This window comes from Dendrobates tinctorius, unplaced genomic scaffold (assembly GCF_039654945.1).
Source record: "Dendrobates tinctorius isolate UK_male_01 unplaced genomic scaffold, ASM3965494v1 ptg000315l, whole genome shotgun sequence".
In the NCBI taxonomy this organism is placed as follows: Eukaryota; Metazoa; Chordata; class Amphibia; order Anura; family Dendrobatidae; genus Dendrobates; species Dendrobates tinctorius.
This window is the reverse complement of record NW_027361982.1, coordinates 1740543-1759317: the sequence shown is the minus strand read 5'-3', so window position 1 is coordinate 1759317 and position 18775 is coordinate 1740543. Positions and strand designations below refer to the sequence as shown.

Below are 18775 nucleotides of genomic sequence, written 5' to 3'. Positions count from 1 at the left end.
TATACAGTATATGGCCATGACCAGGTTCATCTGCTCATTTTGTGTCTACGCTTATTTAAGGATTGTGCCTACACTATATATAAGGATTATTCTCACCTTCATAGAAGGGTATTGTCGTCTAGCACTCGTAAATACAAGCAATTCTGCAATTTACTGCTTATTAAAATTTTCAGTCATTCTTGAGATAAACACTTTTTTTGGTCACAGCTGCTAGACAGCAGAACATGCACAGTGCTTATAGGCGCTTTTCTATTCAGCTTGTTTTGAAGCCGTCCAGGATCCTGGAGAGCACTGTTGTCCTCTAATCCCAGACAGCTTTAGTACAGTGCTTACAAGCTAAACTACAGCAGTGGTCGGTCACCTAGGCAACAAGCTGTAAACAAAAGAAAAAAGTTAATATCTCAAGAACGGCTGAAAACGTTAATAAGCAGTAAATTGTAAATGTGCGTACTATCCAACAATATCTATCTATGAAAGCTGGAATAATCATTTAAATTTTGAGTGGTAAGATATGTGCCAAACTTCTCATGTCGCAGTTGGACCCTTCTCTCCCCAACACCATCCGTTGGGTGACAGTCAGGAGGTCCCTGTGCACATTTGACTATCTGCCGATATTAGAGATCAGAAGACTTTAGTCTAATGTGTACAGGGCCTTAAGCCACAGTCTTTTCTGAGTACACAAAATTACGTCCTCAGATAGAGAAAATGAGACCCTGGTTTCTCAGGTCAGTGAATAGTCGGAGATCATTCACTATTTATGACACAAAATTCAAATAAAAAAAACAAAAATATTTATTATCCCAAAAAACAGAATTATCAAATTATAGTCAAGTGACTCTTTCTTTATGTAACAATGATGGGAGTTTTCTGTGGGTTCCACTGGAAGGCGCTATCGATCAGGAGAACCACTGCTATTGCTGTTGTGGCAGTAACTGGAGTGGCGGAGGTGTAGCGGCCTTCAGTCCTCACTCCTTTTTGGTTCCTTGTTTTCTCAGCTGAGCGCGAAATCTGGAGTAAAAGAATAAAGGGTTAAAAATTATTGTAAATTTTTCCCTCTGCTGGTCACTGACAGTACTGTCAGGGCCGCCATCTACTACATTATCTGTACTCAGAGAGTTATCACTGTGTTATCTGTGGTGCTACATAGGACTGCAGGTGACATCTACATTATCTGCATTATCTGGAGTCAGAGTTATAACTGTCTGCACAGTGCATCACATACAGTGCATTGCGAAAGTATTTGGCTCCCTGGAACTTTTCAACCTTTTCCCACATATCATGCTTCAAACATAAAGATACCAGATGGAACACAATTGTGAAGTTGAATGAAATTTATTGGTTATTTTACATTTTTGTGGAAATGTAAAAACTGAAAAGTGGGGCGTGCAATATTATTCGGCCCCTTTCCTTTCAGTGCAGCAAACTCACTCCAGAAGTTCAAAGTGGATCTCTGAATGATCCAATGTTGTCCTAAATGACTAATAATGATAAATATAATCCACCTGTGTGTAATCAAGTATCCATATAAATGCCCCTGCTCTGTGATAGTCTCATGGTTCTGTTTGAAGCACAGAGCGCATCATGAAGACCAAGGAACACAACAGGCAGGTCCGTGATACTGTTGTGGAGAAGTTTAAAGCCGGATTTGGATACAAAATGATTTCCAAAACTTTAAAAATCCCAAGGAGCACTGTACAAGCGATCATATTGAAATGGAAGGAGTATCATACCACTTCAAATCTACCAAGACCTGACTGTCCCTCTAAACTTTCATCACAAACAAGGAGAAGACTGATCAGAGATGCAGCCAAGAGGCCCATGATCACTCTGGATGAACTGCAGAGATCTACAGCTGAGGTGGGACAGTCTGTCCATAGGACAACAATCAGTTGTACACTGCAAAAATCTGGCCTTTATGGAAGAGTGGAAAGAAGAAAGCCATTTCTCAAAGATATCCATAAAAAGTATCGTTTAAAGTTTGCAACAAGCCACCTGGGAGACACACCAAACATGTGGAAGAAGGTGCTCTGGTCAGATGAAACTAAAATTGAACTTTTTGGCAACAATGCCAAACGATATGTTTGCGTAAAGGCAACACAGCTTATCACCCTGAACACACCATCCCCACTGTCAAACATGGTGGTGGCAGCATCATGGTTTGGGCCTGCTTTTCTTCAGCAGGGACAGGGAAGATGGTAAAAATTGATGGGAAGATGGATGGCGCCAAATACAGGACCATTCTTGAAGAAAACCTGTTGGAGTCTGCAAAAGACCTGAGACTGGGACGGAGATTTCTCTTCCAACAAGACAATGATCCCAAACATACATCAAAATCTACAATGGAATGGTTCAGAAATAAACGTATCCAGGTGTTAGAATGGCCAAGTCAAAGTCCAGACCTGAATCCAATCGAGAATCTGCAGAAAGAGCTTAAAACTGCTGTTCACAAACGATCTCCATCAAACCTCACTGAGCTCGAGCTGTTTGCCAAGGAAGAATGGGCAAGAATTTCAGTCTCTCAATGTACAAAACTGATAGAGACATACCCCAAGCGACTTGCAGCTGTAATCGCAGCAAAAGGTGGCGCAACAAAGTATTACGTTAAAGGGGCCGAATAATATTGCACGCCCCACTTTTCAGTTTTTGAATTTCCACAAAAATTTAAAATAACCAATAAATTTCATTCAACTTCACAACTGTGTCCCACTTGTTGTTGAGTCTTCACCAAAAATTTACATTTAGTATCTTTATGTTTGAAGCATGATATGTGGGAAAAGGTTGAAAAGTTCCAGGGGGCCGAATACTTTCAAAATGCACTTTAAGTGCATCACAGAAGTGTGTGGAGCTATGAATTAATCCAGAATTATGTATACAGACTGTACCCTGCCATCTGCCACCATCGCACTCTAATCAGCATGTCATTTCTCTATTCTCCGTACAGGTACGTGACCCAGCTTTCCACACTGACTTTCCCTACCTCTTCTTCGTGTGTCCACTTGGTATGTTTTTCAACTAACCCCTGCTACACCCCCAATGTTATTTATGACCTCCTTTTTTTACTCTGCCTTGATCATTCTGCATCTGGCTCACTCTTAATTATCTGACCAAGATGAGCACATACCTCTCCTCAGCTCCAGACCTGAATGCACTTTCTAGCAAATATATTGCAAACGATACATCTGCAAGGCGTCAGTCTGACCATTGCATCACATAAGTGTGTGGAGCTATGAATTAATCCAGAACTGAACCAGTAGGGAACTGAAAGTAACTGGATATTAGTCACTGTAAACAATGTTTGTTTGTTTTCGCTCTCACCCCAATAATCCTTCACTTTCTACTAACCCCCCCCCCCTTAGTCCCTACACCTAATAAGGAACTGGTCATCTCTCCCTCCATCCTCCCCATCCATCTCACCTCCTCCTCAGAAATGTTCCTCAACATACAATCCTCTGTCTCCAAACACAGACAGCCCCCTCATGCCCTCTCCTGCTCCCACCTGCTATCACTTTCTCTGCTCCTCCTGACTGCCGGTGATATGCCTCCAAATCCTGGTCCTCCTCACCACATATCTACATGCAAATTGCCTCTGCAGAAAGAAAGAGGACTTTTACTCTACAGCGCCACCTATTGGTAGTAGCGATCCTACAAGTCACACTCAACCCTTTAACGAGTCTTGTAATATGACTTAAGATAAGGCCAAACCAGAATCTCACTTTGCAGACATGGTGTTTCGAGCTATTTGCTTTCGTAAGTGCAAAGTATGACATCTGATTTGGCTAGGTGAGAGGCTCTGGACTGAGGTCTAAGGGGTAAGGTTTCTCCTTGTGTAGAGTGATATGCCAGCTCTGGCTTGTCAAGGTAAGGAGGCTTATTCGCCGTGCAATGCTCCTCTGGGAAAATAATAATAGCTCGAAACACAGTGTCTGAAAATTGAGATTCTGATTTGGCCTTTATCCCAAGTCATATTACAAGACTCGTTAAAGGGTTGATTGTGACTGACTTGTAGGATCGCTACTACCAATAGGTGGCGCTGTAGAGTAAAAGTCCTCTTTCTTTCTGAAGAGGCAATTTGCATATTATTTTCCCAGAGGAGCATTGCACGGCAAATAAGCTTCCTTACCTTGACAAGCCAGAGCTGGCATGTCACTCTCCACAAGGAGAAACCTTACCCCTTAGACCACATACCTGCAGTCATTTCTACCGCTCATCCATGCTCTATCACAAATTTCCGTAGCCTCTCAAACCTTATTCCTATCCGTCCAGCCCCCCGCTGCCTCAGTCCCACTAACAGGAGCTCTATGGAACGCTTGCTCTGCCTGCAACAAACTTTCATAAATCCATGATCTTTTCATTACTAACAAACTTTCCTTCCTCGGCATCACCAAAACCTGGCTCACCCCCTCTGACACAGCCTCTCCAGCTGCACTTTCATATGGTGTATTCCACCTTTCCCACAACCCCCGCCCCAGCAGCAAGCATGGCGGATGAGTTGGTTTTCTCCCGTTAGATAACTGTTCCTTCACCCAAATTCCACCGACACCCTCTGTTACCTTCCCTTCCTTTGAGGTGCACTCTGTGCGCATCTACTCCACCTCCAACTGGTTGTCATTTACCGCCCCCCAGGGCCAGCCACTACCTTCTTCGACCACTTCACCACCTGGCTACTTCATTTCCTCTGTTGACATCCCCACTATCATCATGGGCGACTTCAACATACCCATTGACACTTCCCTATCTGCCACTAAACTTCTATCTCTCACTTCCTCCTTCGGCCTCGAACAATGGTCTTCTCAGCCACTCACAAAGATGACCACACTTTGGACCTCATCTTCACCCAGCTCTGCTCCCCATCTAACATCTCTAACTAGCAGCTCCCTCTTTCTGACCACAACCTACTTTCATTCTCTTCTCTCCCCACTCCACAAACTTGCACACCCTCGCAGAAATCTTAAACACCTTGATCTACACTCACTGTCTGAATCCCTTCTACAGATATAAATAAATTCCTTACACAATCCGAACGCTGCTGCCAGTTTTTATGACACCTCAATAGCTGCAGTTCTGGAATCGGTTTCCCCTCTCACACATACCAAAGCTTGCAAAATCAACAGACAACCCTGGCACACCAGTCTAACCAAAGAACAGAGACGGGCTACCGGGGTTGCTGAGCAGAGATGGAAAAGATACCACTCCAACGAGCAATTAATCACATTCAGTCACTCCCTACTTTCAAGGCCACACTCGCTGCAGAAAAACAAACCTACTTCTCATCTCACATATCCTCCCTGTCTCACAACCCTAAATAGCTATTCAACACCTTCAATTCTCTCCTCCATCCCCCCAGCACCTCCTCCCTCTCCACTCATCTCAGCCGAAGACTTTGCCTCATTGTTCAAGCAGAAGATTGATAACATCAGAGATAGTTTTGGCCTACAACCCCCAGAGCCCCTCCTCATAACTACCCAGGCCTCCCCTCCTCCAAAACCAGCTTCTCCACCATTACAGAAGATCGACTCTCCACTTTACTCTCAAGATCACATCTCACCACCTGTGCACGTGACCCGATCCTATCCCACAACTCACTACAGTCTTCATCTCAACCCTAATCCATCTCTTACAACTGGTGTTTTCCCCACATGCTTCAAACATGCCTCAATCACACCCATCCTCAAAAAGCCCTCTCTTGACCCATCCTCTGTATCTAGCCATCGACCCATATCACTTCTCCCCTATGCCTCAAAACTACTGGAACAACACATCCATCTTGAACTGTCCTCCCACCTCTCTTCTTGCTCCCTCCTCGACCTCTTACAATCCGGCTTCTGACCGCATCACTCCACTGAAACTGCCCTAACTAAAGTCACCATGACCTGCTGACTGCCAAAGCCAAGCAACACTATTCTGTCCTCCTCCTCCTGGACCCGTCCTCTGCCTTTGACACAGTGGACTATTCCCTATTTTACAGACCCTCTCATCTCTTGGCATCAATGACTTGGTTCTATTTTAGATCGCGTCATACCTAACAGACCGGACATTCAGTGTCTCCCACTCCCACTCCACAATCGGATACAAGATTTCTCCCGTGTATGCCCCCTGTACTCTGGAATTCTCTGACAGATCAGACTCTCACCTACATTGCAAACCTTCAAAAAGAACCTGATGACATTGTGGGATTCTGGTTAGTAGGGATATCTGGTCCAGAATCCCACAATGTCTGGCCGCTATTTCATCCTTCTCCACTAGATTTCTAGTACTTAATACGGACAAAACAGAATTCATCATCTTTCCCCCATTTGACTCGAACCCCCCCCAATGGACCTATCCATTAAAGTAAATGGCTGCTCACTCTCCTCAGTTCCACAAGCTCGCTGCCTCGGGGTAATCCTTGACTCTGATCTCCCTTTCAAACCACATATCCAAGCCCTTTCCACTTCCTGCCAACTTTAACTCCAAAATATTTCCCGGATCCATACATTCCTCAACCAAGAATCTGCAAAAACCCTAGTCCATGCGCTTATGTCCCGCCTTGACTACTGCAACTTCCTGCTTTGGGCCTCCCCTCTAACACTCTTGCGCCCCTCCAATCTATTTTAAACTCTGCTGCCTGACTAATCCACCTGTCCCCCCGCTATTCTCCAGCCTCTCCCTTCTGACAATCCCTTCACTGGCTTCCCATTACCCAGAGACTCCAGTTGAAAACCCTAACCATGGCATTCAAAGCCATTCACAACCTGTGTCCTCCATATATCTGTGACCTCATCTCCTGGTACTTACCAGCACGCAACCTCCGAACCTCACAAGATCTCCTTCTCTACTCCCCTCTTATCTCCTCTTTCCACAATCGGATACAAGATTTCTCCCGTGTATCCCCCCTGTACTCTGGAATTCTCTGACAGATCAGACTCTCACCTACATTGCAAACCTTCAAAAAGAACCTGATGACCTACCTCTTCCAACAAGCCTACAACCTTTAGTAACCACCGATCCACTGCGGAATGACCAGCTCTACCCTCACCTACTGTATCATCAACCAGCCCTTGTTGACTGTGAGCCCTCGCGGGCAGGGTCCACTCTCCAAATGTACCAGTCACTGACTGTACTGTTTAAGATTATTGTACTTGTTTTTTATTATGCATACCCCTCCTCACATGTAAAGCGTCATGGAATAAATGGCATTATAATAAATACCGTATTTTTCGGACTATAAGATGCACTTTTTTCCCAAAAAATTTTGGAGGAAAATGGGGGTGCGTCTTATAGTCGGAATATACTTACAAGTAGTGTGGTGGCCGCAGGAGTCGGGCGATTCTGCGGCGGTCCAACGCTGCAGGGCGATCACACTCCCTTCCCAGGCTGGTGCGTAGCCAACATTTTCTGACAGCCTGGAGCCCCCGCACTGCCATTGCTGTGATGGGTGGCCTCCGGGAAAATGACTGCCGGAAGCGGCACATGCGCAGATTCAGATCTCGGCAATGACATCTCGTTCCGAGATCTTGGGAGAAGAGACCTCGGTGCCGAGATCTCAATCTGCGCATGCGCCGATCCGGCGGCTAGTTTCACGGAGGCCACCGCATCGCAGCAGTGGGGATGTGCGGGGCTCTGGGCTTTCACAAAATGTTGGTGGAGCCCCCGCAACACTGAGCACCGACGAACTTGCCGCACCAGCCTGGGATGGGATTTCCCAGAGGTCACCACTTCACAGCAATGGATGTGCGAGGACCCCAGGCTTTCAGAAAATGTCAGCAGAGCCTCCACACCACGAGCACCACAGACCCTGCCGCAGCAGTCTGCAATGGGAGCCATATCATTGCCGAACCACCGAACACCCCCTGTGACCACGCTCCACCAGCACTACTGATTTCCCCCCATAATCTGTATTCGGACTGTAAGACCGACCCCCTTTTGACGCATTCATTTTTTTCCTTCTGAAAATTTGGGCTGCGTATTATAGTTTGAAAAATACGGTAACAATAATAACTGTTATGTGTGGTGTTACATAGGGCTGCAGGTGACATCTACATTATCTATAGTCAGAGAGTTATCACTTATCTGTGGTGTTACATAGGACTGCAGGTGACATCTACTACATTATCTGAACTCAAAAACACACATGTGACATGCACAAATGTGAACACGTCTATCAGACAATGCTCACACCACCCACTAACTGAGATACAACAAGAAAACACAGAATGACAGATTTGCAAAAATACTCTGCAATAAAAAATGGCAGTAATCAGCAAGTACTGGATAACAAATACAGGGTATTTAGTCGATACGTTTTTTTGTGCAAAAAAAGCAAGGATTGTGTTTTTAATCTGTTTTTTTTCCTTGCTTAGCATGGTTTGGGAGACCCCACCCCTCTCTTGTGTGACGTGCACATAAGAGCTGTCTCAGACCACAAGCCCATACTAGGGAGCGGCCTGTTTGAATCCTGTTCATATTAGACACTGTTCACATGTTCAGGTTTTTAATACATTAGATAGGGACTGCTTCAATAGGGGTTACCTTGACGTGGTGGAGCAGCTTGGTGTACTTTTTTTGCGCAAAAAAAGTATCGACTAAATACCCTGTATTTGTTATCCAGCACTTGCTGATTACTGCCATTTTTTATTGTAGAGTATTTTTGCAAATCTGTCATTCTGTTTTCTTGTTGTATTATCTGTACTCAGTCATCACTGTGTTATCTGTGATGTTACATAGGACTGCAAGTAGTACTTTGTTCCTTGCAGTGACACATTCAGCATTTTCCTCACTAGCTCCATAGATCAGTCACGATAAGTTTGCTCCAGTCAGACCCGAGTGCGGTGATGGAAGGAGCCGGTGTCTTTATTCTTACATTCCTGTTCAAAATTACTGTTATTGTGAATAGTTAAGCAAGTTGAAGATGAAATGATCTCTTAAAGGCCTAAAGATACAGATGACACATTTACTGTATATTAGGCAAAAAAATATATTGTTTCATCTTTTACATTTTCAAAATTACAAAAAGGAAAATGAGCCAATGCAAAAGTTTGTGCACTCTACATGGTTAGTACCTAGCTTGTAATTGCTTTTTGTAGCAGACAAGTTTTTCTATTCTCGTTTGAGGGATTTTCCTCTATTCTTCCTTGGAGAATTCTTCCAGTCCTATGAGATTCCTGGGGTGTCTCCATCCTCTATTTTGAGATCTAGTCACAGATTTTTAATGATGTTCGGATCAGGGGACTGTGAGGGCCACTGTAAAACCTTCAGCTTTTGAGGTTGTCTATTGTGGATTGTGACGTGTTTAGGATCAGTATCCATTTATAGAAGGCATCCTCTTCCTCTTTTCACATTCAGTTTTTTATAGATGGTGTTATGTTTGCATCAAGAATTTGTTGAAGTTTTATTGAATCCTTTCTTCCCTCTACCCGTGAAATGTTCCCCGTACAATTGGCTGCAACGCAACCCCAAAGCATGATTGATCCACCCCCATGATTAATGGTTGCCGAGATGTTCTCCTGAAATTCTGTGCCCTTTTTTCGCGACACATATCTTTGATCATTGTGGCCAAGGATTTCTATTTTACCTCATCAGTCCACAGGACTTGTTTCCAAAATGCATCAGGATTGTTTAGATGTTCTTTTTCATACTTCTGAACCTGAATTTTATGGTGAGGACACAGGAGAGGTTTTCATCTGATTACTTCCATGAAGGCCGTATTTGTGCAGGTGTCTCTGAACAGTAGAACAATGTGCCACAACCACAGAGCCTGATTAATCTTTCTGAATGTCTTTTGCAGTCAAGCAGCGGTTATGATTTGCCTCTGTAGAAATCCTTCTAGCAGTTCTCACTGAAAGTTTGCTTGGTCTTCCAGACCTTATCTTCACCTCCACTGTTCCTGGCAACTGCCATTTCTTAATTACATTTTGAACTGATGAAAGGGCAAATTGAAAACGCTTTGCCATCTTTTTATAGCCTTCCCCTGCGTTGTGGCCTCCACCATTTACATTTTCATGGTGCTAGGTAGCTGCTTAGAAGAGCCCAAGGCTGCTGTTTTTATGGTACAAGGTTAGAGGAGGCTGGAATTTTATAAAGCTTAGATATTTACATCACCTGGCCCTTCCTAACGATGATTGTGAACAAGCCATAACCCTAGCAGGCTAATTAAAGTCTGAAACCTTGGTCAAAGTAATCTGAGCACACAAATCTCCAAGGGTGCACAAACTAATGCATTCTGCATCGGCCCATTTTGCTTTTTGGAACTATTACAATTAAAAAACATATACACAGCTCAAAAAAATAAAGGGAACACTTAAACAACAGAATATAACTCCAAGTAAATCAAACTTCTGTGAAATCAAACTCTCCACTTAGGAAGCAACAGTGATTGACAATCATTTTCACATGCTGTTGTGCAAATGGAATAGGCAACAGATAGAAATTATTGGCAACTATCAAGACACCCTCAATAAAGGAGTGGTTCTGCAGATGGGGATCACAGATCACATCTCCGTACCAATGCTTTCTGGCTGATGTTTTGGTCACTTTTGAATGTTGGTTCTACTTTCACACTCGTGGTAGCATGAGACGGACTCTACAACCCACACAAGTGGCTCAGGTAGTGCAGCTCATCTAGGATGGCACATCAATGCAAGCTGTGGCAAGAAGGTTTGCTGTGTCTGTCAGCGTAGTATCCAGAAGCTGGAGGCGCTACCAGGAGACAGGCCAGTACACTAGGAGACATGGAGGGGGCCGTAGGAGGGCAACAACCCAGCAGCAGGACCGCTACCTCAGCCTTTGTGCAAGGAGGAACAGGAGGAGCACTGCCAGAGCCCTGCAAAATGACCTCCAGCAGGCCACAAATGCACAAATGTGCATGTGTCTGCACAAACGGTTAGAAACCGACTCCATGAGGATGGTCTGAGGGCCCGACGTCCACAGATGTGGGTTGAGCTCACAGCCCAACACCGTGCACGACGCTTGGCATTTGCGACAGAACACCAGGATTGGCAAATTCGCCACTGGCGTCCTGTGCTCTTCATAGATAAAAGCAGGTTCACACTGAGCACATGTGACAGACATGACAGAGTCTGGAGATGCCGTGGAGAGCGATCTGCTGCCTGCAACATCCTTCAGCATGACTGGTTTGGCAGTGGGTCAGTAATGATTTGGGGTGGCATTTCTTTGGAGGGCCGCACGGCTGAGGTAGCGGTCCTGCTGCTTGGTTGTTGTCCCCCTACGGCCCCCTCCACATCTCCTGGTGTACTGGCCTGTCTCCTGGTGGCACCTCCAGCCTCTGGACACTACGCTGACAGACACAGCAAGCCTTCTTGCCACAGGTCGCATTGATGTGCCATCCTGGATGAGCTGCACTACCTGAGCCACTTGTGTGGGTTGTAGAGTCCGTCTCATGCTACCACGAGTGTGAAAGCACAACCAACATTCAAAAGTGACCAAAACATCAGCCAGAAAGCACTGGTACTGAGATGTGGTCTGTGGTCCCCACCTGCAGAACCACACCTTTATTGAGGGTGTCTTGATAATTGCCAATAATTTCCATCTGTTGTCTAATTAATTTGCACAACAGCATGTGAAATTGATTGTTAATCAGTGTTGCTTCCTAAGTGGACAGTTTGATTTCACAGAAGTTTGATTTACTTGGAGTTATATTCTGTTTAAGTGTTCCCTTTATTTTTTTGAGCAGTGTATATTTTAGGCAAAAAAAAGAATATAAATATATATTCCTTTTTTTGTGTGACCTGTAACTTTAGGGCTTCTAGAGATCATTTCATCTTCAACTTGCTTAACTGTTAACAGTAATTTTGGACCAGAGAATGCCGAGGTCCGGTGTCGCCCTGGGATGCTACATCTCACGTACTGATTGAGCGTAATAAATCCTCAATCATTTATAGGAAACACATATATTGATGTGATTTTCCTGGTTGTTGCCCCTCATCCTGGGAAACTCCAGCAATAGTGATGGCCGACACCTGCGGTCTCAGCTCCGCTCCCAATCAGTCCGTTTGCTCAATCTTCCTTCTGATTAATAACAATGTAAAAGGGCCATAAAGGGTCCTCAGCACAAAGGAGTTACCGTGATCGTGGGCCCGAGTACTGAACTATAAGCCGCTTGTGTCATCTGAGCACAGAATAAAGTAAATTATCCGCAAAGCTCGAACATTTACCAAATTTGTCAGAAAATATTAGTGCAGGTCGCACAGGACCAACCTCGTCGCCCACAGTGTCAACATCGGACTCCAATATATAGTCACCACTGAATGCAAATAAATCTTCTGGCTACTCAGCGACCACCATCACTGCAACGCAGGCCGCAGCTACTCAGCGAACACCATTACTGCATCGCAAACCACAGTGGACGCGGCTAGTCAGCGAACACCATTACTGCATCGCAAACCACAGTGGACATGGCTAGTCAGCGAACACCATTACTGCATCGCAGGCCTCAGCGGACGCGACTAGTCAGCGACCACCATTACTGCATCGCAGGCCTCAGCGGACGCGGCTACTCAGCAACCACTATTACTGCACCGCAGGCCGCAGCTACTCAGCGACCACAATTACTGCACCGCAGGCCTCAGCGGACGCGGCTACTCAGCGACCACCATTACTGCACCACAGGCCTCAGTGGACGCGGCTACTCAGCTACCACCATTACTGCACCGCAGGCCGCAGCTACTCAGCGACCACCATTACTGCTCCGCAGGCTGCAGCGGACGCGGCTACTCAGCGACCACCTTTACTGCAGGCCGCAGAGGACACACCCTACAGGACTGATATTCAGCTGTACTCATTCATCATCCGGGGCTATCACCCTCATTACGGCCGCAGAGCCCAGGATCTTACTTTGCTCTAAATGCTGCAACTCGACTGGTGACCATGGAGACGTAGCGATCGACCAGCACCTGCAGAGACAGCGGAGATCTCAGCGTTTATCTCCTTTCTATACATCTCTACTATGTATGTCTATAACAGATCTATAGGTTTCCTGGTCCCAATATCTGCACAAAATCCCTGTGCCCGTGACAGCTGATGCGTACCACTATACCTGTATGTCCCATGTGTCCAACTGTATCTCTATGTACCCGTGTCTATACATCCCACCATATCTGTATGTACCCGTGTCTATACGTCCCACCATCTGTATGTACCCATGTCTACTCGTCCCACTCTATGTACCTGTCTCTCTATGTCCCGCTATTTCTCTGTGTTTATATATCCCTCTATATCCCTTTGTATCTGTGCCTATACATCCCGCTATATCTATGCACGTGTCTATACGTCCCGCTATATCTCTATGTACCCGTGTCTATATGCCCCCCTATATCTCTGTGCATCCGTGCTTATACGTCCCGCTACATCCCTATGTACCCGTGTCTATACGTCCCACTATATCTATGTACCCGTGACTATACGTCCCACTATATCTCTATGTACCCGTGTCTATACGTCCCACTATATCTCTATGTACCCGTGTCTGTACGCCCCACTATATCTCTGTGCATCCGTGCCTATACGTCCCGCTATATCCCTATGTACCCGTGTCTATACGTCCCACTATATCTCTATGTACCCATGTCTGTACGTCCGCTATATCTCTGTGCATCCGTGCATATACGTCCCGCTATATCCCTATGCACTCGTGTCTATACGTCCCACTAAATCTGTGTACTCGTGTCTATACGTCCCACTAAATCTGGGTACTCGTGTCTATACGTCCGCTATATCTCTGTGCACCCGTGTCTATAAGTCCCACTATATCGCTATGTACCCGTGCCTATATATCCAGCTACATCTGTGTACTCGTGTCTATACGTCCCACTATATCTCAATGTATCCATGTCTATATGTCCGCTATATCTCTGTGCATCCGTGTCTATACGTCCTGCTATAGCTCTATGTACCCGTGTCTATACGTCCCGCTATATCTCTATGTACCCGTGTCTATATGTCCCGCTATATCTCTATGTACCCGTGTCTATACGTCTAGCTAAATCTCTATGTACCCATGTCTATACGTCCCACTATATCTCTATGTACCCATGTCTGTACGTCCGCTATATCTTTGTGCACCCATATCTATATGCCCCACTATATCTCTATGTACCCATGCCTATATATCCCGCTATATCTGTGTATTTGTGTCTATACGTCCCACTATATCTCTATGTATCTGTGTCTATATGTCCCACTATATCTCTATGTATCCGTGTATGTACGTCCGCTATATCTCTGTGCATCCATGTCTATACGCCCCACTATATCTCTATGTACCCATGCCTATATATCCCACTATATCTGTGTACCCGTGTCTATACATCCCACTATATATGTATCCGTGTGTATATGTCCGCTATATCTCTATGTACCCGTGTCTATAGGTCCCACTATATCTCCATGTACCTGTGTCTATACGTCCCACTATATCTCTATGTACCCATGTCTGTATGTCCGCTATATCTCTGTGCATCCTTGTCTATAAGTCCCACTATATCTGTGTACCCGTGTCTATACGTCCCACTATATCTCTATGTACCCATGTCTGTACGTCCCACTATATATCTCTGTGCATCCTTGTCTATACGTCCTGTTATATCTCTATGTACAAGTGCATATATATCCAGCTATATCGCTGTACTCGTGTCTATACAGCCCACTATATCTCTATGTATCCATGTCTATATGTCCGCTATATCTCTGTGCATCCGTGTCTATACGTCCCACTGTATCTCTGTGCATCCATGTCTATACGTCCCGCTATATCTCTATGTACCCGTGTCTATACGTCCGCTATATCTCTGTGCATCCGTGTCTATACAGTTGTGGCCAAAAGTATTGACGCCCCTGCAATTTTGTCAGATAATACTCAGTTTATTCCTGAAAATGATTGCAAACACAAATTCTTTGTTATTATTATCTTCATTTAATTTGTCTTAAATGAAAAAACACAAAAAGAATTGTCCTAAAGCCAAAATTGGATATAATTCCACACCAAACATAAAAGAGGGTGGACAAAAGTATTGGCACTGTTCGAAAAATCATGTGATGCTTCTCTAATTTGTGTAATTAACAGCACCTGTAACTTACCTGTGGCACCTAACAGGTGTTGGCAATAACTAAATCACACTTGCAGCCAGTTGGCATGGATTAAAGTTGACTCAACCTCTGTCCTGTGTCCTTGTGTGTACCACATTGAGCATGGAGAAAAGAAAGAAGACCAAATAACTGTCTGAGGACTTGAGAAACCAAATTGTGAGGAAGCATGAGCAATCTCAAGGCTACAAGTCCATCTCCAAAGACCTGAATGTTCCTGTGTCTACCGTGCGCAGTGTCATCAAGAAGTTTAACCCCTTTCTGCCATTAGACGTACTATCCCGTCCATGTGCCCTGGGACTAATTCCCAAGGACGGGATAGTACGTCTAATGCGATCAGCTGCGCCCACTTGGTGAGCGCCGCTGATCGCGGCCGGGTGTCAGCTGATTATCACAGCTGACACCCGGCACAATGTGTCAGGGGTGGTCACGGACCGCCCCCGACAGGTTAACCCCTTGTACACCGCGATCAAACACGATCGCGGTGTACCGGGGGTTAAAGGGAAGCATCAGCAGGGAGGGGGCTCCCTCCGTGCTTCCCTGAGTCCCCCACGGCAGCGCAATGTGCAGCGCTGCTGCGGGGGACTCCTTCCCTACAGGCCCCCGGATCCAAGATGGCGACGGGGGCCTTCGGGGGCCTGTAGGGAGCGGACTTCCTCACTGCCTGCAAAGCACAGGCATGAGGAAGTCTGCAGAACTGCCTGTGACAGATTGCTGATCTGTCACAGTGATCTGTGATGTGACAGATCAGCGATCTGTCACAGGACAGTGATGTCCCACCTAGGACTAAGTAAAAAAAAAAAAAAAAAAATTCCCCAATAAATTCATATTTTGAAAAAAAAAAACCAAAAAAACAATAAAAGTACACATATTTGGTAGCGCCGTGTCCGTAGCGACCCGCCATATAAAACTGTCCCATTAGTTAACCCCTTTAGCGAACCCCTTAAAAATAAAAAACGAAGCAAAAAATAATGATTTATTATCATACCACCGAACAAAAAGTGCAATAACGCGCGATCAAAAAGACGCATATAAATATACATGGTACCGCTGAAAAGGTCATCTTGTCCCGCAAAAAACGAGCCACCATAGAGCATCATCCGCAAAAAAATTAAAAAGTTATAGCTCGCAGAATAAAGCGATGCAAAAATAATTATTTTTTATATAAAATTGTTTTCATTGCAGAAAACCGACAAACATAAAAAAAGACCTAAATGTGGTATCGCTGTAACCGTACCGACCCGAAGAATAAAACCGCTTTATCATCAATTTTACCGCACGCGGAACGGTGTAAATGCACCCCCCAAAAGAAATTAATGAAACGCTGGTTTTTGTTCATTCTGCGTCCCAAAAATCGGAATAAAAAGCGATCAAAAAATGTCACGTGCCCGAAAATGGTACCAATAAAAACGTCAACTCGTCCCGCAAAGAATAAGACCATACATGACTCGGTGGGTCAAAATACGGAAAAATTATAGCTCTCAATATGTGGTGATGCAAAAATTATTTTTACAATAAAAAGTGTCTTTTAGCGTATGACAGCTGCCAAACATAAAAACCGCCATAAATAGTAAATCAAACCCCCCGTTATCACCCCCTTAGTTAGGGAAAAATAATAAAATAAAAAAAAGTATTTATTTCCATTTTCCCATTAGGGTTAGGGCTAGGGCTCAGATTAGAGTTAGGGGTGTGTTGGGGTTAGGGTTGGAGTTATAATTGGGGGGTTTCCACTGTTTGGGCACATCTCCAAATTTGTTTGTTGCTCTCCAAATGTAACATGGCGTCAGATCTCAATTCCAGCCAATTCTGCGTTGAAAAAGTCAAATGGTGCTCCTTCCTTCCAAGCTCTGCCATGCCCCCAAACTGTGTTTTACCCCCACATATAGGGTATCAGCATACTCAGGACAAATTGCAAAACAACTTTTGGGGTCCAATTTCTCCTGTTACCCTTAGGAAAATAAAAAATTGGGGGCAAAAATATCATTTTTGTGGAAAAAAATGATTTTTTTATTTTCACGCCCAGGCGTTATAAACTTCTGTGAAGCACTTGGGGGTTCAAAGTGCTCACCACACATCTAGATAAGTTCCTTAGGGGGTCTAGTTTCCAAAATGGGGTCACTTGTGGGGGGTTTCCACTGTTTAGGTACATTAGGGGCTCTCCAAACGCACATGACACCCGCAGACCAATCCATCAAAGTCTGCATTCCAAAACGTCACTACTTCCCTTCCGAGCCCCGACGTGTGCCCATACAGTAGTTTTCTCCCACATATGAGGTATCAGCGTACTCATGACAAATTGGACAACAACTTTTGGGGTCCAATTTCTCCTGTTACCCTTGGGAAAATAAAAAAATTGGAGACTAATTGATCATGTTTGTGGAAAAAATATGATTTTTTTATTTTCATGCCTGGGCATTATAAACTTCTGTGAAGCCCTTAGGGGTTCAAAGTGCTCACCACACATCTAGATAAGTTTCTTAGGGGGTCTAGTTTCCAAAATGGGGTCATTTGTGGGGGGTTTCTACTGTTTTGGTACATCAGGGGCTTTCCAAACGCGATATGGTGTCCGATCTCAATTCCAGCCAAAAACGTCAAATGGCACTGCTTCCCTTCCGAGCTCTGCCATGCGCCCAAATAGTCATTTACACCCACATATGGGGTATCAGCGTACTCAGGACAAATTGTACAATAACTTTTAGGGTCCTGTTACCCTTGGAAAAATAAAAATTCGGGGTTAAAAGATCATTTTTGTGGAAAAAATATGATTTTATAATTGTACCGCTGTACGTTATAAACTTCTGTGAAGCCCTTGTGGGTTCAAAGTTCTCACCACATATCTAGATAAGTTCCTTGGGGGGTCTAGTTTCCAAAATTGGGTGACTTGGGGGGGTTTCCACTGTTTAGGTACATCAGGGGCTCTCCAAACGCGACATGGCGTCCGATCTGAATTTCAGCCAATTTTGCATTGAAAAAGTCAAACAGCGCTCCTTCCCTGCTGAGGTCTGCCATGCGCCGAAACAGTGGTTCCCCCCCACATATCAGGTATCAGCGTACTCAGGACAAATTGCACAATAACTTTTGCAGTCCAATTTGTCCTGTTACCCTTGGTAAAATAAAAAAAATTGAACCTGAAGTATTTTTTTAGTGATTAAAAAAAAAAATGAACATTTAACTTTTTAATATTCAAAAAATTCCTGTGACGCACCTAAAGGGTAATAAACTTCTTGAATGTGGTTTTGAGCACCTTAAGGGGTGCAGTTTTTAGAATGGTGTTACTTTTGGGTATTTTCTATCATATAGACCCCTCAAAGTGGCTTCAAATGTGATGTGGTCCGTAAAAATAAAATGGTGTTGCAAAAATGAGAAATCGCTGGTCAATTTTTAACCCTTATAACTTCCTAACAAAAAAAATTTTTGGTTCCAAAATTGTGCTGATGTAAAGTAAACATGTGGGAAATGTGCCGTATCTCTGTGATTTAAGGGCATAAAAATTCAAAGTTGTAAAATTGCGAAATTTTCAAAATTTTCGCCAAATTTCCGTTTTTTTCCACAAATAAACGCAAGTTATTTGAATGAAATTTTACCACTAACATGAAGTACAATATGTCACGAGAAAACAATGTCAGAATCACCGGGATCCATGGAAGCGTTTCAGAGTTATTACCTCATAAAGGGACAGTGGTCAGAATTGTAAAAATTG

General features: G+C 44.4%; 1 protein-coding gene across 2 annotated transcripts in view; it reads right to left on the bottom strand.

Annotated features, from left to right (window-relative positions):
• Positions 1-768: 768 nt before the first annotated feature.
• RTN2 (reticulon 2) overlaps positions 769-18775 on the bottom strand; it is a 35507-nt gene continuing 17500 nt past the window's right edge. For both annotated transcript variants that reach the window (XM_073561216.1, XM_073561217.1), the window contains exons 9-10: positions 12829-12887; positions 769-1008 (exon numbers count right to left, since the gene is read on the bottom strand). In XM_073561216.1, coding sequence (XP_073417317.1) covers positions 966-1008; positions 12829-12887 — 102 coding nt within the window. In that variant the 3' untranslated portion in view covers positions 769-965. The remainder of the gene's footprint in view (positions 1009-12828; positions 12888-18775) is intronic.